This window comes from Nerophis ophidion, linkage group LG17, assembly GCF_033978795.1.
Source record: "Nerophis ophidion isolate RoL-2023_Sa linkage group LG17, RoL_Noph_v1.0, whole genome shotgun sequence".
Classification (NCBI taxonomy): domain Eukaryota; kingdom Metazoa; phylum Chordata; class Actinopteri; order Syngnathiformes; family Syngnathidae; genus Nerophis; species Nerophis ophidion.
The window spans coordinates 32,815,024-32,837,245 of record NC_084627.1 but is presented as its reverse complement, the minus strand read 5'-3'; the positions used below and the strand labels follow the sequence as shown (position 1 = coordinate 32,837,245).

Here is a 22,222-nt window from a genome sequence, read left to right as displayed (position 1 = left end):
TTTGAACGTTATTTTTAACACTGATTACCAGGGGAATTATACATTATTTATTGTGTTAAGCAATGTCATCTAAGATTAGTCTGAGAGCCAGATGCAGTCATCAAAAGAGCCACATCTGGCTCTAGAGCCATAGGTTCCCTACCCCTGTTGTAGAGCTTCAATTCAACAGCTGCATATTTTTGCAGGGTGGTGTTATGCACATTCTTCTATTGGAGCTGCTGCCACAACTTCTTTAATTGTGCAATGGCTATTATTCCAATAGCCAGAACGTGACAAAATCCCTACTGTACCACTGCTGTTGCTTTAAATTATATGTACCTTACACCCCATTTGCATTTCAATTTGTCTGTGGTCTAACACCAATTTACATTCAATAGAGGTTTCCAGAGGGAGCTGCAAATGTCTTTACATACTGTAATAAATTGGTGGGTTTAGTCGTTTTCGTTGAGCTCCTGTACGCACACTAACTGGCCTGAATTGGCCTCTCAGATCATTTAAATGCTTTTTCTTTCTTTTATGTGTTTTCTTCTACCGGTAAAATGGCCACTGGCTGTACTGAATATTGAATTATGTTCATGTTCATCATTTTTTACTCAAAGAGAGGAACACAAGTGTTCGAGCGGCACTACTGCAGCTTTTGTATACCAATGCATCTGACATTATTAAAAACAAATTAATGGCAATTGCATTTGCAGCATTCTTAAAAAAGAACAATGCACAGAGAGAACGAAAAATATAAACACATTAAAATTGTGATTTTTGTAGTCGTTTGCATTTTGCTGGCTGGATACTTGAATTAAAACAAAGGTTTTGTGAGTTTGTCCGGAGCTTCCGTATGGAGACTTGTAGTGAGTGCAGCATACTAAACGTGTTACCCGCTTTCAGTGACCTGTGCACGCACACACACACGCACGCACACACACACACACACACACACACACACACACACACACACACACACACAAAACGATCAGCTGAGTAAACACTCACAGAATTTAATCTGTGAGTGTTTGTTCATGTCCTCCAGGTGAAAGCTGCAATCACATCAAATGTGCCGATGTACTTGTGCCTCTGGGGAAGAAGAACAGGGTGGGCATTCTCTCTTTGCACCACCATAAGTGTGTGGAATTATATACACTCTGGTTATTTTTACTCCTTTTCAGTCATGTTTAATTGACCAAACGTAATGGAATTTGAGATAACCTGTCAGGCATGTTTGAAACAAACAAAACCATAACTCTGACCATGTGTCTGTGTGTGTTATGTTACTCACAAACAAGAGTAAGGAGTTAAGCTTTTATAAGTCAGGATTAGTGTTTTTTCCCAAAACAATATTTTGGTACCGGTACCAACATTATTTCGATACTTTGCGATACTTTTGTAAAGAAAGGGCACCTCAAAAAAATTGCATTGTTGGCTTTATTTTAACAAAAAATCTCAGGGTATGTTTAACATATGTTTCTTATTGCAAGTTTGTCCTTAAAGGCCTACTGAAACCCACTACTACCCAACACACAGTCTGATAGTTTATATATCAATGATGAAATATTGACATTGCAACACATGCCAATACGGCTTTTTTAGTTTGTTAAATTACAATTTCAAATTTCCCGGGATTTTCGTCTTCGAAACGTCGTGTAATGATGACGTGGACGCAAGACGTCACGAGTTTTTAGGAAGTATGAGCGCTACGCACACACACGGCTAAATGTCATCTGCTATAACGGCATAATTATACAGTTTTTTTGACATCTGTGTTGCTGAATCTTTTGCAATTTGTTCAATTAATATTGGAGGAGTCACAGTAGAAAGATGGAGTTGGGAAGCTTTAGCCTTTAGCCACACAAACACACGGTGATTCCTTGTTTAAAATTCCTGGAGGTGAAGCATTCCTATGAGCGCGGTCAAGAGAACATGGATCCCGACCACATGTCAACCAGCAGGTTTCGGTGAGAAAATTGTGGTTGAAAAGTCAGTTCTTGCCGGAGAAAAGCTGAGCTTGTGCCGTCCACAGCTGCAGTCGACTCCCCTGAGACACTGCGCGTCAACACACCCGTGGAGACACCCTTCCGACTATCAGGTAACATTAAACTCACTAAAACACTAGCAACACAATATAAAGATAAGGGATTTCCTAGAATTAACCTAGTAAATGTGTCTAAAAACATCGGAATCCGTCCCAATGCAATCGCGTTTTTTTTTTTCTAGTCCATCGCTATCAATATCTTCAAACACAAATCTTTCATCCTCGCTCAAATTAATGGGGAAATTGTCGTTTTCTCGGTCCGAATAGCACTTTTTGTTAGCGGCTCCCATTAAAAACAATGTGAAGATGTGAGGAGCCATCAACATGTGACGTCATCGTCTGCGACTTCCGGTAGAGGCAGGGCTTTTAGCACGGAAAGTTGCAAACTTTATCGTGGATGTTCTCTACTAAATCCTTTCAGCAAAAATATGGCAATATCGCGAAATGATCAAGTATGACACATAGAATGGACCTGCTATCCCCGTTTAAATAAGAAAATCTCATTTCAGTAGGCCTTTAAATAAAATACTAAACATACAAGACAACTTGTCTTTTAGTAGTAAGAAAGAAAACAAAGGCTCCTGATTTAGTCTGCTGACGTATGCAGTAACATATTGTGTCATTTTCCATTTTATTATTGTGTCAACATTATTAAGGACAAGTGGAAGAAAATGAATTATTAATCTAGTTGTTCATTTACTGTTAATATCTGCTTACTTTTTCTTTTAACATGCTCCATCTACACTTCTGTTAAAATGTAATAATGTATTCTTCTGTTTGGTTGCTTTCCATTAGTTTTGGATGTGACACACATCTGGGTATCAAACCGATACCAAGATGTTACGGGATCATACATCGGCCGTATTAAAAAAGTCCTCATGTGTTCAGAGACATATTTACTGAGTTTAAAATATATATATAGATTTAAAAAAAACTAAAGAAGATGTTGTGATGCCAAAAAATATTGACCTAATCATAGTAGTATCAACTAGATACGTTCCTCTACTTGGTATCATTACAATGGGTGTCAGGTGTAGATCCACCAATGGCGTTTGTTTACATTTTGACGCAGGTGAGCTACAGTGTGTAGTGAAGCATGTTTAGCGATTCCTCGTCTTGTAGGACTAGCAGGAAGGTGGGCATTTCAGTGTTATAGTCACCTTTATCGTCAGTTCTTTCTTTTCTGTCACACACTGTGTCTGCTTGTAAGTAGTAACAAACATGCTTGTCTGCTCATAAACCGGCAATGACACGACAGGGGCACTGGGCAGTGGCGGACCGGTACTTTTCAGAGGCGGTATAGTCCCAAATATTATTCATTAGTATCGCGGTACTATTCTAGTACCGGTATACCGAACCCTAGTCAGCACTTATTTATATTTCGCAAAATCAATGATTAGTCCTGTCCTTGACAAAGCAGTTGGGGATTAGATTTTGCTTATAATCAACACAACAATCAGTCAACTGTGGGCACACTTTTTTAAAAACGATCCTGTATACTACGTTTATGCTAGCAAGGGCACCGTTTTTGGAGATCCCCACAAATGAATAGATCTTATTTGCGACTTTTTCCACCTCACAAAGGGTGAAACACTCAAATGAATGACTGAACAGAATATAATAAATAGTTTTGTGAGGTGCTCAGATCGGCTTTGGCTCAACGTTGCCAAGTCAATCAAGTTCTTCGGTTTTTGCAACATGTTACGGGTCTGACGGAAGGTTCTAGTTCCAATGCATCGCAATGGGATCTGTGTCACCCATCTTGAAACATCCTTCCAACACAACCACAGTGTATCTGGACAGCGTGGCGCAGCGGGAGAGTGGCCGTGCGCAACCCGAGGGTCTCTGGTTCAATCCCCACCTAGTACCAATCCCTACCTAGTACCAACCTCGTCACGTCCGTTGTGTCCTGAGCAAGACACTTCACCCTTGCTCCTGATGGGTGCTGGTTAGCGCCTTGCATGGCAGCTCCCTCCATCAGTGTGTGAATGTGTGTGTGAATGGGTAAATGTGGAAATAGTGTCAAAGCGCTTTGAGTACCTTGAAGGTAGAAAAGCGCTACACAAGTATTAGTACAACCCATTTATCTGGGTTTCATGGATTCAACTTGCTTCCCTCCCATGGGATCAAAGTCCGACCATTTGACTGCTAGGACAGCAGTCGTCGCCCGGAAATAAGTGTTTCCGTCTACTCTTGATGCTCCTCCACCTCCTGCCTTAGGTTAGAGCAGAGGTCGGCAACCCGCGGCTCCGGAGCCGCATGCGGCTCTTTGGCAACTCTGATGCGGCTCAGCTGCACAATCGCCGACCCCCCAGATTGTTGAGGGGAGATTCCGGAATTCAATGCCTCTCCCTGACATCACCCGGAGTCAACAATCTCCAATTTACACTCGGACTACAATATTAAGGGCGTACTCTTAACGTCCTCTTGAACTTCATCGCGCCCGCCATTCACAGAATGCTATTTGCGTGCCGACCAGACACATGCATTTCGCTGCTTCTATCGGCACATGTATTAGATTGCAAGGCACACTGGGTGACACAGAGTACACTGACGGTTGTGATATAAACAACTTTAACACTCCTACTAATATGCGCCACATTGTGAACCCACTCAAAAGAAGAATGACAAACACATTTCGGGAGAAAATCCTCACAGTAACACAACATAAACGCAACACAACGAATACCCAGAATCCATTGCATCCATGACAATTCCTGACTATGTTATACACCCCGCGAGCACCAAACCCTGCCCACCTGAACCACGCAGGGAGGGTGTGGGTTCACAATGTGGCGCATATTAGTAGGAGTGTTAAAGTTGTTTATATCACAACCGTCAGTGTACTCTGTGTCACCCAGTATGCCTTGCAATCTCATACATGTGCCGATAGAAGCAGCGAAATGCATGTGTCCGGTCGGCACGCAAATAGCATTCCGTGAGTGGCGGGCGCGATGACGTTCAAGAGGACGCAAATAGAATACCGTGAATGGCGGGCACGATGACGTTCAAGAGGACGTTAAGAGTAATATCATCATGGCACGCCCTTGTTATTGTAGTCCGAGTGACAATTGGAGAACGTTGACTCCGGGTGATGTCCGGGAGAGGCATTGAATTCCGGAATCTCCCCGCAACAAACTGGGGGATCGGCGATTGTGCAGCTGAGCCGCATCAGATTTGCCAAAGAGCCGCATGCGGCTCCGGAGCCGCGGGTTGCCGACCCCTGGGTTAGAGGGTCAAAGTGAGGTTTTGCAGGGTAGGTGGTGATGCAGAAAGCCGTCTTTCTGCATCTGCTGATGAATATGTCTGTGGTGGTGTGAAGGCTGCTCTCTACAATCTTCTAAGCAGTTTTCACCACCTTCTGCAGAACTTTACTCTATCCAGCTGTGCAAATGCTGTGCCGCTCAGTTATGATGGTGCTGAAGGTGCTCTTCACTAAGCATCTGCATAAACTTCTAAGGAAGGAGATCCCATGTCCAGCACACCACAGCTTCCTGACGAAGTACACACTGGTGTGCCTACTTGAGCAGACAGGAAGTGTTGTAGCTCCAGGTGATGATCCTGAAAAAAATATTCCCCAATATATCTGAAGCTGGAGACCACTTCCACAGCTGCTCCTCCGATGTGTAATGGTGAAGAAGGGTGTCTGACTTTTATAAAGTCCATCAACATCCCCTTGGTCTTTTTTACATTGATGTAAAGGTTGTTGCTTTTAAACAAATCCACAATATGTTTCCCCTCCTCTTTTTAATTTGACTTATTGTCGTTTGGCCAGCCCTTTCCTTTGAACCAGGATGGATCATTCAGGTTTTGTCTTGCTTTGTTTCTGCTTAGTTCTCTTTATGTTTTATATGCACTTCCCTGCTGTACTAGCTCAGTGTTGAGAATTAACGACTATTTTTACTTGCACACTGTCTCATGTATTTGCACCTTGGGGTAACATTTACCCCAAATATACAGTGAGAGCATGACATCTTCCTCATATCTGCTGGGGTCACGCAGAAGGGTGTATCATCAGAGGTCATTCTGGCACTGGGGTTGGTGTTGCTGCGGTCATCAAAGTGGATGTGGAGTTGTTTGAGGGCATCTGACATAGATCATTGGGCGTTGGGTGTTGTAGTTAGTAATGCACTTGATGCCTTTTCACATGTTCTGAGGGTTATTGGTGAAGTGACCCTGTAACTTTTGTCCATAGGAGGCTTTAGCACTCTTTATGCCCATATCAACTCTCTTCTTTTTGCCTTGAGTGCTCATGCTTTGCCTGCTCTGAAAGCACCATCCATAGCCTTAAGCAGTGTTCTCATATCTGCATTCAAATGGGGCTTCTGGTTATTGCCTTGGTGGTAGAAACATCATCAGAACACTTGGAGATGAAACCCGGAGTATTCCTCCAAGTCTACTTCTCCGCCCTCTGTAGGTGATGCTCCGAACATCTGCTAGTCTGTGCACTGAAAGCAATCCTGGAGCACAGGGGCTGCATCACAGGGACACACAGTGATACTCCTCACTGTGGGTCACAGTTTCACCAGAAGATGGTATGCTGGGGCCAATAGAATGAAATGTGGTCGGAGGAGCCGAGGTGGGGATAGGGAAATGCTCTGTATGCTTTTCTATGTCTGTTCATGGACACACAGTTCCATGTGGTGACATGCTGCTGCATGCTATGTATCAACTGTCGACATAATTCGCTAAACAGAGAACTACAATCAAAGAGGACGCGTTTTTATTGCTCCAAGAAGCCACCAAGCCACTTCAAGCTTCACTTGACTCACTGCAGCAAACGGTGAATTAATTTCAGAGATGCTCTGTCTGTGGAATCTATCGCCGGCTACAACTTTTCACGGCTAGCCGCGGCCGAATCAGATATTGAAAATTTTAAAAACACAATCAACTAATCCTAGATTGTCTTGACGACCTTGAGAACCGGTCACGAAGGGCTACTCTCTGTATAATGAACATCCCTGAAGATAGCGAGAACGGCAGTGCCCCAATCTGGTTCGTGTCGGAGTTGTAATGAACGCGATGGGTTCCAAAGTTTATCCCACACCGCCTGTATTGGAGATAGCCCATCGAAAACCGACCTTCAAATCCGTACAGAGAGAATCTCCGCGCTAGCTCCTGGTTTGATTTTTCAGATTTCAGCAGAAAGAGGCGGCGCTGCTCTGGGGCCGCAACCATGAGATCAAGTATCGTGACTATACTTTGCGGACTACCAGGATGTCAGCACAACACTCACCAGAAAGAAAGCCGGCACTAACGACATCAAGCGAGTCTTGTACCAGAAGAGTATCAAGTTCCACATGTTGTATCCAGCCCGGCTGCGCATTACACACAGAGACCTTTGACTCACTTAATGAAGCACAGGAGTTATTCGACCGAAGATTCAACGTTGACAACAATAGGTAAGCACTTCCTTAATTACACACTCGGTTTACTGTTTGGATTTTAGACATTCGATTCTTTACTCTCCAATGCTCACAAGCTGTGTTCGCATGAAAGGTATGGTGGACTTACTACTGTGGGCTGTTGGGGCGAAATATATACTATGTCGACATTTGTTGCAAAAAGGTTATGTACATTAAGCCATTTCAGTTACTACACACGTGAACTGTAGGTGTTACACCAAATTACCTACTTTAAGTGTCTTCCTAATTTGCATTTAAACTGTGTAAATATTCCCATTTTACATAGTTGGTAGCCCTCCTGGCTATTGCAAAATACAACTGTTAAACAAGAAGCCTTGTAGTACAGCGTTTAGCTTGTAGCTTACTTCAGTGGGAGAGTTAGGTGTAAGCGTAGTTCAAACTATGTACTGTGTTTTGGGGTTTTTTGTGTGTGGGGGAGGATGGTAATGGGTTTTGGGAAAAGGCACCATCAGACTATTGCAAACAAGTATTTTCTTTATTCACCTTAGAGGAACAAATGTAAATTTGAAATACTCTGTTTCCATACCATATTATCCGTTGGTATATGCTTTAACATATCACTTTTAAGTTTTCTCGCTTTTTGTATTATTATGGGTAACACGGATAATACAAAGAAAACTGCTATAAGATTTATTAGTAAAAACGTTAAAGCGCTAAACGGAATGGTTAAAAGAGCTAGGATATTTATTCAACTTAAACACTTAAAATGTGACATAACATTATTTTAAGAGACCCACATATTAATTAAATATCAATTCAGACTTAAAAAGGGCTGAGTTGGCCATGCATTCCACTCAACTTTTGACACCAGCTCGTGTTATATTGCCATAGTGATATTTATTTTTTCTCACTGGCATTCATCGAGGGCGGACACTCCCCTTTCCACCCTCTTATCTCTCCTGCTTGCTTCTTTGTCTTGTCTTGTCATAACTTTCTTGTTGCCTCTTTTTGCATTGCTCTCCAATCTAAACATTGGTACTAATTAACTGGCCTCTCAACGACTTGGGATAAGAAGGAGTGCCTCGTGCCTGGCAACCCTTCAGTCGAGGACGTGAAGATATCCACCCATTCTAAATTAGGACACCAGGACATTTGCTGATTGGAGTAAGCGTTGCTCTGGTTTGTACACAAATTGGAAGTGGCTGGCAGTCTTAAAAGTACCCCAAAAGCTGCAACAAATAATTGGAGGATGCGGGCAGAACTGTGGACACATTTTCCTGTCCTGCAGGATGAAGTCAAGGACCAGTAATGCACAATTTAGAGTGAAAAGAAAATATTTATTTTCACCCGCATACAAAACATTCGAACTTGGATTGTTTCACTGGTGTCGAGACTCTCCTGAAGGACAGTGCGGCAAAGACACAACAACAAACTCCCTTCCTGTCTCTCATGGACACATACCTGTTGTCGTTGACTTTGGACTGACTGGCGGCTGCAAAAACACCAAGGCCGCGGAACAGAGATATGCTGCAGGCTTACACACACACATGCATCCACAAAAAAATATACACCACACACACATAACCCACCCCCCATCCAACACCCTGGATGGCTTGAATCCCTTGGGAGTGATGGACGGCTGGGCAGCGCTTGAAGAGCTGCAGCCTGTCACCGTAGCCCCCACTCCCTCGCCTCTGTTGCAAGTCTCGAGTTGTATGTTGTAATATGTATATGTGCTTTGCTATGGTGTTTTTTCCCCACTCCAGACAGGGTCCCTATAGGAGCCCAGTCTGGATTGTATTTTGTCACTCATTCTCCCCCAGCGTCTACCTTGTTCCCATCTTTTACGAGGCGCCTTGTGGCGACCCATCAGCGTTCCTGCTCTGTAAAACTGTACACTATTTGTTTGTCTAATCTCGAATAGGTTTGTGCTGGAAAAGAAAGTTGTGTTGTACTTGTGCAATGACAATAAATACCATACCATACCGCACCATATCATACCATAAAATAATACAGTTCAGTGCAGCTAACATTACTCTAGATCTACAAGAAAGATTTGTATTAGTTACTGGACTTCTTTATCAAAGACCTTTTGTGTTGATTCATGTTTATGCCCCTAATTGGGATGGCACTGACTTCATGGGGAAAATAATCTCATTAACCCCAAACTTAAACTCACAACAACTGATATTCGGAGGAGACCTAAACTGTTATCGACCCTGTACTCGACCGTTCGAATTCTAAATCTAAAAGCACTTCAAGGATGGCCAGGCTGCTGTCTACCTATTAGGACCAGATTGAGGGTGTTGACCCATGGCCTTTCCATTCCCTCAAAGCAAGGCATTCTCCTTCTTCTCCCCTGTGCACCATTCATATAGTAGAATAGATTATATTTTTATTGACCAAAATCTAATTCCCTTTGTTACAAAAACTGAATACTCAATTACCTTCCCTCCTTACAAACAAGAGTACCCTCCATGGAAACTAGACCGAACTTTGCTGGCTAAAAAATGTACAACTTTTTACAACTCAACAAAAATGACGGCCTCCCCCCCTCTCTTCTCTGGGAGACTCTGAAAGCAGCAATTAGGTTTGAAAGTACTGCATACTCAGCCAAAATGAAGAGACTAAATAACACCAAGAAAGAGGACCTGATTAAATGTATGAATGTTGGGATGCACAGTACTGTATTTCTCCCTCCTCTGAATTATTTAATGAGAATTTGGACCTTCAAACACAATATATTTTATTAACATCAGAGAAAAACAGAACATCTTCTGCTAAAATCAAGAGGCTATGAACACGGGGAGAAAGCAGGTCGCCTCCTAGCCCAACGATTTAAATGTTGCCCCGCACCTCGCTAAATTCCACAAATACAAACCATGAATGGAGAATCAACGACTGACCAAGCATAAATCAATAAAACCTTCTCTTTATTTTACTCAAAGCTATATACATTAGAATCTATTGAAGATTGCACTGAACAGGAACGTTTTTTGAATAATCTCCAGAGCCCTAAAATAAGCAGGGAATTTAGGAATGAAACTAAGCTTCCATTAAAACAGGCAGAAGTCACTGCTGCAATAATGGCACTGCAAAACGGTAAAACACCTGGCCCAGATGGCTTCCCAATTGAATTCTATAAAAAAGTTTGCTGGCAAGTTGTCCCCAATCTTACTTGAAAGGTTTAACGAGTCTTTCTCTGTCAGGTCACTGCCAAGGACACTAAGTGAAGCATTGATTATTCTTCAGCTAAAGCCGGACCTAATAAAAACCGAATGCGGTTCATATCGGGCCATTTCCCTTCTAAATAATGATGCACCAGTACAGTTATGATCACAATTTTGGTGTTTTAGCAAGTTGGACATTTATTCCGTATTTTGTTTATAGTCATATCAAATAAAGATGCATTAAATAGACAAATGGAACCAGAATTACAACATAATATTTTGTAACATACCAAACAGTGTCATTGCTCTTAATATCTCATTGACAAAATGATTCAACCCCTGGAAGATCATAACTCTTAAGAACAGAATTTGAATAAGGTATTTTCAATCATGTGTTGAAAACACCTGTAGATGTGATAACGAGCAACAATTAAACTGATTGAAAAAGACTGTGATGCTCAGCCTCTTGTAGATGGTCAATGGTGTATTTGCAACATGGTGAAGTCCAGGGAGTGGTCAAAGAAGTCAAGAGAGGAGGTCATTTCTCTTCATAAGAAAGGATATGGATATAAGAAAATAGCAAAGACATTACACATTCCAAAAGACACAGTTGGGAGCATAATTCGCAAGTTTAAAGCTAAAGGCACATTGGAAACACTACCTGGGCGTGGTAGAAAGAGGATGCTGTGGGCAGTACAGTGGTGAAAAACCCCCGGGTAACAGCTGAGGAACTACAACAGGACATTGCAGAGGGGGGAACGCAGGTTTCGTCCCAGACAATAAGGCGCGCGCACTACGAGATGAAGGCCTCCATGCAAGAACTCCCAGGCGCACCCCACTTCTGACTACCAGGCACAAGCAAAATAGACTCCAGTATGCCGAAAATCATCTGGACAAACCCCAAAGGTTTTGGGAAACTGTTCTATGGAGTGATGAGACAAAACTGGAACTCTTTGGGCCTATGAATCAACGTTATGTCCGGAGGAGAAAAAAATGAAGCTTACAACGAGAAGAACACCTTTCCTACTGTTAAGCATGGTGGGGGGTCAATCATGCTCCGGGGCTGTTTCTCTGCCTCAGGTACCGGGAATCTCCAGCACGTTCAAGGCATTATGAATTCTATTTCCTACCAGGATATATTAGCTGCAAATGTCATGAAGTCAGTGATGAAGCTGAGGTTTGGGAGACGTTGGACCTTCCAACAGGACAACGATCCCAAGCATACCTCCAAATCAACATCAGAGTGGTTGCAGAAGAAGGGCTGGCAGACTCTGGAGTGGCCTTCACAGTCACCAGACCTAAATCCTATAGAAAACCTGTGGTGTGACTTAAAGAAGGCAGTTGCAGCACGCAAACCCAAGAATATGAATGAACTGGAGGCCTTTGCCCAAGAGGAATGGGCTAAAATACCTGTAGATCGTTGCAAGAAGCTTGTGTCCGGTTATGTATCACGTTTGAAGGATGTAATTACTGCCAAAGGGTGTTCTACTAAGCACTAAAGATGCATGTAACTAGGGGGTTGAATCATTTTGTCAATGAGATATTGAGAAAAATGTCCTTTTTTGGTATTTTGTAAAATACAGTGTTACAATTTAAGTTGCATTTGTCTATTCGACACATCTTTATTTGATATGACTATAAACAAAATACGGAATAAATGTCCAACATGCTAAAACACCAAAATTGAATAATTTTGATCACAACTGTACTTGCAAAAGCCCTTGTCTTTTGATTGGAAGATATTATGGGTGACGTGATTTCTATGGACCAAACCGGTTTTATCTTAGTGCGCCATTGTTTTACAAAAATCTGCAGTCTTTTAAATACTATCCACTCTCCCGCCTCCAGTAGGGTCCTTGAGGTGATTGTTGCGCTGGATGCAGAAAAAGCGTTTGACAGGGTTGCCTATTCGCAAGGATCGAATGGGGGTGCTTATTTCGCAAGTCTTGGGAAATTTGGATTCGGCCCGAATCTCATCTAATGGATCAAACTTCTATACACCTCACCAAAAGCCTCTGTAATTTCAAACGGCAAACAATTGAAATACTTCCAACTGTCAAGAGGTACTCGTCAGCGATGCCCCCTCAGCCCTTTATTATTTGCTTCAGCCATAGAACCCTTATCAATCCCTCTTAAATCATTACCATCAATAAGTTGTATCCAAATATATGGACAGGAACATAGAGTATATTTGTATGCAGACGATCTGTTAATGTATGTATACGACCCCACTTTAAGTATACCTTCCATTATCGAAACCTTGAGAAGGTACAAACTAAATATTATTATAAGAGAATGTTACCTAGTTAATGACCTGGCAACGGCTAGGTATTTGTAGTTTTAAATATTTATACATGAATAGCACATTTGTAAGCTATGAAGACATGTCACTTAAATATAATTTCCCTCAATCCAGTCTATTTTGTTATATTCAGATCCGTCACTTCGTGCAGTGCAATGACCCCAATTTCCCACATACACTTCCAATTTCCACATTAGACACGCTGCTGGAAAGCCCTTTTAACCCCAATAAACTAATTTCAAGAATTAAGGACTGTATTGCCTCTCTCAAGAACATTCATGTCCAAAAGATTAGGGCAGACTGGGAAAGTGGATTGGGAGTACACTTGCAAGATGACACTGTGGAGTATTGCACTGCACAAGGTAAACAACAGCACCTCCTGTGCAAAATTGAGCGTAATACAATTTAAGATCTTACAAACCATATGAGTTGGAAAATTGTGGTAGATGTAAATATAAACGGAAAAAAATATTTGCAAATCATTTTCAACCCATATTCAGTTGAATATGCTACAAAGACAACAGATTTGATGTTAAAACTGATAAACTATTGTTTTTTTGCAAATAATCATTAACTTTAGAATTTGATGCCAGTAACACGTGACAAAGAAGTTGGGAAGGGTGGCAATAAATACTGATAAAGTTAAGTAATGCTTATCAAACACTTATTTGTAACATCCTACAGGTGTTGCTGGATAATTGGGAACAGGTGGGTGCCATGATTGGGTATGAAAACAGCTTCCCAAAAAATGCTCAGTCTTTCACAAGAAAGTATGTGGCGAGGTACAACCCTTTGTCCGCAACTGCGTGAGCAAATAGTCAAATTGTTTAAGAACAACGTTTCTCAAAGTGCAATTTCAAGAAATTTAGGGATTTTAACATCTACGGTCCATAATATCATCAAAAGGTTCAGAGAATCTGGAGAAATCACTCCACGTAAGCGGCATGGCCGGAAACCAACATAGAATGACCGTGACCTTCGATCCCTCGGATGGCACTGTATCAAAAAACCACATCGATCTTTAAAGGATATCACCACATGGGCTCAGGATCCCTTACAAAACCACTGTCATTAGATACAGTTTGTCGCTGCATCTGTAAGTGCAAGTTAAAACTCTACTATGCAAAGCGAAAGCAATTTATCAACATATCCAGAAATGCCGCCGGCTTCTCTGGGCCCGAGATCATCTAAGATGGACTGATCCAAAGTGGAAAAGTGTTCTGTGGTCTGACAAGTCCACATTTCAAATTTTTGGGGAAATATTCGACCAAAGGGGAAGCAAATCATCCAGACTGTTATCAACGCAAAGTTCAAAAGGCAGCATCTGTGATGGTATGGGGGTGCATTAGTGCCCAAGGCATGGGTAACTTACACATCTGTGAAGGCACCATTAATGCTGAAAGGTACATACAGGTTTTGGAACAACTTATGATGCCATCTAAGCGCCGTCTTTTTCATGGATGCCCCTGCTTATTTGAGCAAGACAATGCCAAGCCACATTCAGAACATGTTACAACAGCGTGGCTTTGTAAAACAAGAGTGCGGGTACTTCCCTGGCCCGCCTGCAGTCCAGACTTGTCTCCCATCGAAAATGTGTGGCACATTATGAAGCGTAAAATACAACAGGGGAGACCCCGGACTGTTGAACGACTGAAGTTCTACATAAAACAATAATGGGAAATAATTCCACTTTCAACGCTTCAACAATTAGTTTCCTCAGTTCCCAAACGTTTATTGAATGGTGTTAAAAGAAAAGGTGATGTAACACAGTGGTGAACATGCCCTTTCCCAACTACTTTGTCACCTGTTGCAGCCATGAAATTCTAAGTTAATTATTATTTGCAAAAAATAATAAAGTTTATGAGTTTGAACATCAAATATCTCGCCTTTGTAGTGCATTCTATTGAATGTGGGTTTAAAAGGATTTGCCAATCAATGGATTCCATGTATATTTACATCTAACACAATTTCACGACTTATATGGAAACGAGGTTTGTACATCGCTGACACTATTAAAATCCAAATTGTTATCAAGATTGTCATTGTGGCTTGATGCACTTTATCCAGTTAGAAAAAAATAAAATATTTACTCCTGGGGATCAAGGGACACATTATTTTTTTTAATTTGGAATCCAGTGCTAACTTATCTGAACGGACTCAAAGCTCTGCCTGACTAACACCATTAAGCAGTCAAGTCAGTCTTATTGTATCATGGGGATCAAGGGACACATTATTTTTTTTAATTTGGAATCCAGTGCTAACTTATCTGAACGGACTCAAAGCTCTGCCTGACTAACACCATTAAGCAGTCAAGTCAGTCTTATTGTATCATATTTACCCTGCCAATACAGTAGATGTCCACAGCCCCATAATTAGTTTGTTCCCTGCACTTTCTCAGTTTTTCTCTTTTTACCTGTTCTTTTTTTTTTTCTTCACTTTTCTGCTCTGGTGCCCCTTTTGGTTTGTGGGAGGGTGGTGGTTTTAGGTATATGACAGTTCCTTTGCATGTCCATTTTGTTCGTATTTTTTGAAAAGAAAAATGAGCGTTGCTCTACCTTTAAACCAAGTGGTATGTGTCATACACGTGCGATTATGCCTCCATGTCTCTACAATCAATGCTCAATACAAATAAAAAAAATGAAAAAAATAAAAAGGCAACCAATCAGAGAACTGGACAGATGTATGTTCTGATTGACTGCTTGGATTCCAACAAGATTGCTCTGAAAAACTACAAAACCCAAAACCAGTGAAGTTGACGCGTTGTGTAAATCTTAAATAAAAACAGAATACAATGGTTTGCAAATCCTTTTCAACCTATATTCAATTAAATACACTGCAAAGACAAGGTATTTAAAGTCCGAAATAGGAAACTTTGTTATTTTTTGCAAATATTAGGTAATTTGGAATTTGAATCCTGCAACATGTTTTAAAAAAGCTGGCACAAGTGGCTAAAAAGACTGAGAAAGTTGAGGAATGCTCATCAAAAACTTGGTTGGAACATCCCACAGGTGAACAGACTAATTGGGAACAGGTGGATGCCATGATTGGGTACAAAAGCAGCTCTAATGAAATGCTCAGTCATTCACAAACAAGGATGGGGCGAGGGTTACCACTTTGTGAACATATGTTTAAGCATATCGTCCAACAGTATAAGAACAACATTTCTCAATAAGCTGTTGCAAAGAATTTAGGGATTTCACCATCTACAGTCCGTAATATCATCAAAGGGTTCAGAGAATCTGGAGAGATCACTGCACGTAAGCGGCAACCCCGTGACTTTCGATCCCTCAGGCGGTACTGCATCAAAAAGCAACATCAGTTTGTAAAGGATATCACCACATGGGCATCCAAGCAAAATCTTTTTCATGGACGCCCCTGCTTATTTCAGCAAGACAATGCCAAGTGACATTCTGCACACGTTAGAACAAAGTGACTACATAGTAAAAGACTGGGTACTGGACTGGCCTGCCTGTAGTCCAGACCTGTCTTCCATTAAAAATGTGTGGTGCATTATGAAGCTTAAAATATGACAACAGAGACAACAGACTTTTGAACAACTTAAGCTGTACATCAAGCAATAATGGGAAAGAAATCCACCTGAAAAGCTTAAAAAATTGGTATCCTCAGTTCCTAAACGTTGACTGAGTGTTGTCAAAAGGAAAAGCCATGTAACACAGCGGCAAAAATGCCCCCGTGCCAACTTTTTTGCAAAGTGTTGGTGCCAGTAAATTCTAGGTAAATGATTATTTGCAAAAATACAAACAAACATAAGTTTCTCAGGTCGAACATTAAATATCTTGTCTTTGCAGTCTATTCAATTGAATATAAGTTGAAAAAGATTTGCAAATCATTGTATTATGTTTTTTATCTACGATTAACATGCCAACTTCACTGGTTTTGGGTTTTGTATTTTCAAAATGGCGGACCTACCTGTATGGAAGGGAAGAGCCACATTAAAATGTAAGAATAGCTTTCTTTATTAATTTAAAACATTTAAAAGCAGACATACAAAGCTGGGATGACAGTAGTGATATACATGTGTTTAAATACGAGACCTGAACTATCAGAATGTTGAGAAACCTCTGTGCTCTTTGTTCCTTTTTATCTTAAGAGAAACACTTATATTTGGCCATTGCAGACATTTTTTTCAACATCTAGAAGTATTAGCCTCTTTATCAGGCTCTTTACAGCAACTACCGTATTTTCGGAGTATAAGTCATTCCGGAGTATAAGTCGCACCTGCCGAAAATGTATAATAAAGAAGGAAAAAAACATATAAGTTGCATTTTTGGGGGAAATTTATTTGATAAAACCCAACACCAAGAATAAACATTTGAAAGGCAATTTAAAATAAATAAAGAATAGTGAACAACAGGCTGAATAAGTGTACGTTATATGAGGCATAAATAACCAACTGAAAACGTGCCTGGTATGTTAAGGTAACATATTATGGGAAGAGTCATTCAAATAACTATAACATATAGAACATGCTATACGTTTACCAAACAATCTGTCACTCCGAATCGATAAATCCAATGAAATCTTATACGTCTAGTCTCTTACGTAAATGAGCTAAATAATATTATTTCATATTTTAGGGTAATATGTTAATAATTGCACACATAAGTCGCTCCTGAGTATAAGGCGCACCCCTGGCCAAACTATGAAAAAAACTGTGACTTATAGTCCGAAAAATACGGTATATAGATTTGTAAAATGGATCATTTAAGAATGTTTGCATGGAGAAGGCCAAGCCTTCCCAAACAGGAAAGTTTAATGGCGGAAGCTCTGGTTTCTCCTTGGCATTATTATTATAAAAGGTGAACAACACTCACTCCCTTACTTCTGATTTTATACTGAGTGGGAAATTGATACGCCTCTGAAATATTAATTTACAAATACGAGCATCGTTACACAGCAATCGAATGTTGTAACCCATCCATCCGTCCATTATCTACCACTTGTCCCTTTTTGGGGTCACGGGGGGTGCTGGAGCCTATCTCAGCTGCATTCAGGTGGAAGGCGGGCTACTCCCTGGACAAGTCGCCACCTCATCGCAGGGCCAACACAAACAGACAGACAAGATTCACACTCTCATTCACACACTAGGGCTAATTTAGTGTTGCCAATCAACTTATCCACAGGTGCATGTCTTTGGAGGTGGGAGGAAGCCGGAGTACCCGGAGAGAACCCACGCACTCACGGGGAGAACAAGCAAACTCCCCACAGAAAGATCCCAAGCCCGGGATTGAACCCAGGACATGCACTAACCCCTGTTCCTCCACCGTGCTGCCCCGAATGGTGTAACATTTAATGAATATGAGATAATGTAGTTTGTTGTTGATCATTTGGTAGAAAAGAGTGTTGTACTGATGGTAATGTGATAGTGATTATATAAAATCCTCATCAATCAATCACATCCTGCAAAATCATAATGCTGATCATTTTTGTCAGTTTGTAGGAGAACTCAAAACAACAGCATCATCCATAGCATCGCGTACGTAGAGAGTATTAGCTGGTGGGACTAATGCTCTGTACAATTTTAGACACGATATCATCATCAATTATTGGTTTTTAAAGGCCTACTGAAACCCACTACTACCGACCACGCAGTCTGATAGTTTATATATCAATGATGAAATATTAACATTGCAACACAATTTAGTTTACTAAATTGCAATTTTAAATTTTCCGGGAGTTTCTTGTTGAAAACGTGGCGGAATGATGACGTGTACGCGTGACGTCATGAGCTGAAAGGAAATATTAGCACTGCGCACACACACAGCTATAAGTCGTCTGCTTTAACCGCATAATTACACAGTATTTTGGACATCTGTGTTGCTGAATCTTTTGCAATTTGTTCAATTAATAATGGAGAAGTCAAAGTAGAAAAATGGAGTTGGAAAGCTTTATCTTTTAGCCACACAAACACACGGTGATTCCTTGTTTAAAATTCCCGGAGGTGAAGCTTTACCTCAGATCAGAGCGGTCAAGCGAACATGGATCCCGACCAAATGTCAACCAGCAGTTTTCGTTGAGAAAATTGTGGTAAAAAGTCGCCACTTACCGGAGATCAGCTGAGCTTGTGCCGTCCATACAGCTGCCGTCGACTTCCCTCGGACACTGGCCTCAAGACACCCGTGGACAAACCCCTTCAACTATCACGTACTATTAAACTCACTAAAACACTAGCAACACAATAGAAAGATAAGGGTTTTTCCCAGAATTATCCTAGTAAATGTGTCTAAAAACATCTGAATCCGTCCCAATGCAATCGCCTTTTTTTTAAGCTTAATTTATTTTTATTTTTTTCTAGCCCTTCGCTATCATTATCCTCAAACACGAATCTTTCATCCTCGCTCAAATTAATGGGGAAATTGTCGTTTTCTCGGTCTGATTAGCTCTTTTTGTTGGGGGCTCCCATTTAAACAATGTGAAGATGTGAGGAGCCCTCACACGGGTGACGTCATCGTCTGCGACTTCCGGTACAGGCACGGCTTTTCTATTAGCAACCAAAAGTTTCGAACTTTTCGTGGATGTTCGCTACTAAATCCTTTAAGCAAAAATATGGCAATATCGCGAAATGATCAAGTATGACACATAGAATGGACCTGCGATCCCCTTTTAAATAAGAAAATCTCATTTCAGTAGGCCTTTAATGTGATTCTACAGCACTTCAAGTGTTCAGTAATCCGTAACTGCAAATATAACTTACCCTTGACAGCACAACTTCTAAGGTGATGTTCTGAGGAGGAGCATTAGGCACTGTGTAGAAAAAACAAAAACATAGACGTTAAAATGCATCACAGTGAGCAGCATATACTTTCTGATGAATCAGAACAACACAGTTGATATTCTTGCTACTGGAAAATGGATTTTAGCAACTTGTACTGTTGGAAATGCTAAATGTTAGCTTTTAAATACTGCTAAATGTGTTAAATTAGTGTTGTGTTTTATCAAGTTATTCATGACATACTGCATGCTGCTCTCTGACTGTTTGCTTGTTTTTTACCATGTATATGTGTTTGTGCTTTGAATTGTTTGTTTTCATAAAATTATATACATTTACCTGTTAGACAATTTAGTTTTAGTTAGAGAGTGTGTTTTATTGTACAATTACCATAGGGAACATTCAAGTTATTTTTTTATTGAATAAATATATATAAATGCAATTAATTTGTGCGTCTGCAACAGTTATATTTATGCACATAGCTAACTTTAACGTGCTACGTAATATTATACAACAATTATTTTCCACAACATAAGATAAATATAACATTAGGGGTAAATTAAATGAGCAAAAAAATATAAATCCAAACATTTTTGATGGACTCTTTGACTTTTTTGTCCTTTAACAATTATACTGCTGAAATTAAGTAATTCCCAGAGGGTTAAAGTATTTATTATATCAGTATGTGGAGTTAAACTATGGAATGGAATAGGCAAAAAAATCAAGTTTAGGAAAGTGCTCATTAGGGCTGGCCGATATATCGATATACAAACGTACACGATATATGGCAAGTTTGTCTCTGCGCGATATAGAAAATGACTATATCGTGATATTCGAGTATACGTTCTCACGCATATGCTTTTAGCTGCGGGCATTACTCTAAGGGCTCTTCTTGCTCTTTCCTGTCTCTCCTTCTCACAGGCAGTAAGCGCAACTTCTTACATACGTCACATACAGTCACGTCATACGTCACATATGTATACGCCCTCGCGGAGCAGAGAGGTAGCAGCATGGGTAACATTAGCTGGGATGCTAGCAGAACTGTGCGAGTGGCAATACGAGAGAAAGAAGGTGTGAATGAAAGAAAAATGAATCCCCAAGAAAAACAGCAGGGGGTCCATCGTCTGGCGGTGGTTTGGCTTCAAGTGGGAATATGTCAAACAGACAACCGTAATTTGTCAAGTGTGGGGCAAAAGCGTCGCTAACAAAAGAAGCATTACTGCTAATATGTAGCGTCATTTGAAAAGTCACCTGCTAGAGAATGAAAAATGTTTGAAACTTCAGATGTCAACATCTCTATTCGATGCCACACCAAAAATATGCCGACGCAACCATTTCCACATCAACACCGTATGAAAAAAATTGTCAACAACAAAATTTAATAACGTCCATAGTAAACTACCACATAGTGAAGGACAAATACTATTTGATTTCCTTTTATGCAGCTCATTTTAATTTGACACTTAAAATGTCTCCGACAATCTTGCACTTTCTGTTTTTGAAATGACATGAATGTTTGTGCCACTGCTTAATAACTGTTTAATAAATACACTTTTGGTCAATCGACTTAGTTGTGATTTCCTTCTCTGCATGAAAGTTTAAAATGAGCATATATTAATGCAGTATGAAGAAAAATGTTTTAATGAAGACACATAGAATCATCATACTGCTGGGATTATGAGCATCAAGTTTTCATTCAAGTCAAAGGCAAAATATGGAGATATATATCGTGTATCGGGATACGGCCTAAAAATATTGAGATATTAAAAAAGGCCATATCGCTCAGCCCTAGTGCTCGAACTCATAAAGTGTTTATGAAGTACAACAAAGTCAAATACTGATAAACATCTTGAACCAGGGGCGTCGCCAGACATATTTCACTGGGGCACGTGCCCCACTGTTGATCTGCAGTGCCTCAGTAAAAATTTCACCAATAAAAAAAAAACGCTTCAGAGTTTTAAGTCTACATAACATAGACAACAGCGCACATACTACTTAGTATGGTAATTGATTGCTACAGTATTAACTCCACTAACAATGAGCAAATGGCTAATTAATATGGTAAATTATTCACGTGTGGATCGAGACTTCGGTTGAGAGAGAGAGAGAGAGAGAGAGAGAGAGAGAGGGGCTGCAAATCACTGCGAAAGGTAGGTAATGTTAGCCAACAACAATTTGTTAATTACATTATTTTGATTTTGATTTGACTCAAACTGTAACTCCTAGATGGATTTAAGAAAGTTATTCGCCCGCAGCAAGAAGCGAGGAATGAGAGATGTAAGTGAAGTCCTAGCTAGCTAGGCAACATGATTGTCTTAAGTTGATGCTAAGTTAGCTAACGTTATTTCTTGTATCAAGACAAACATATTCATTTGTTGTACGAACTGTCGGGGGAATTTCCAATGAACATGAAACATAATGTTGGTTTTTGTCTGCTGGTTCTGCATCAATGATGATTTGGAGTAAGCATGTGTGAGTTGAGTGCTTCTCAAATGGTTTATCTCAGGAAGAAATTTTTTTTTCCATATCATCAAGTCGTGAGCCAATTTTTAAATCATTCAAGTTTATTTCAAAGAAAAATATCACAGTAGACTTGTCTTGTTAATCGGTGTGACTTTGACTAAAATA

General features: G+C 40.5%; 1 protein-coding gene across 2 annotated transcripts in view; it reads right to left on the bottom strand.

Annotated features, from left to right (window-relative positions):
• dcc (DCC netrin 1 receptor) overlaps positions 1-22,222 on the bottom strand; it is an 803,111-nt gene that overhangs the window by 344,047 nt on the left and 436,842 nt on the right. For both annotated transcript variants that reach the window (XM_061876767.1, XM_061876768.1), the window contains exon 12: positions 19,580-19,629. In XM_061876767.1, coding sequence (XP_061732751.1) covers positions 19,580-19,629 — 50 coding nt within the window. The remainder of the gene's footprint in view (positions 1-19,579; positions 19,630-22,222) is intronic.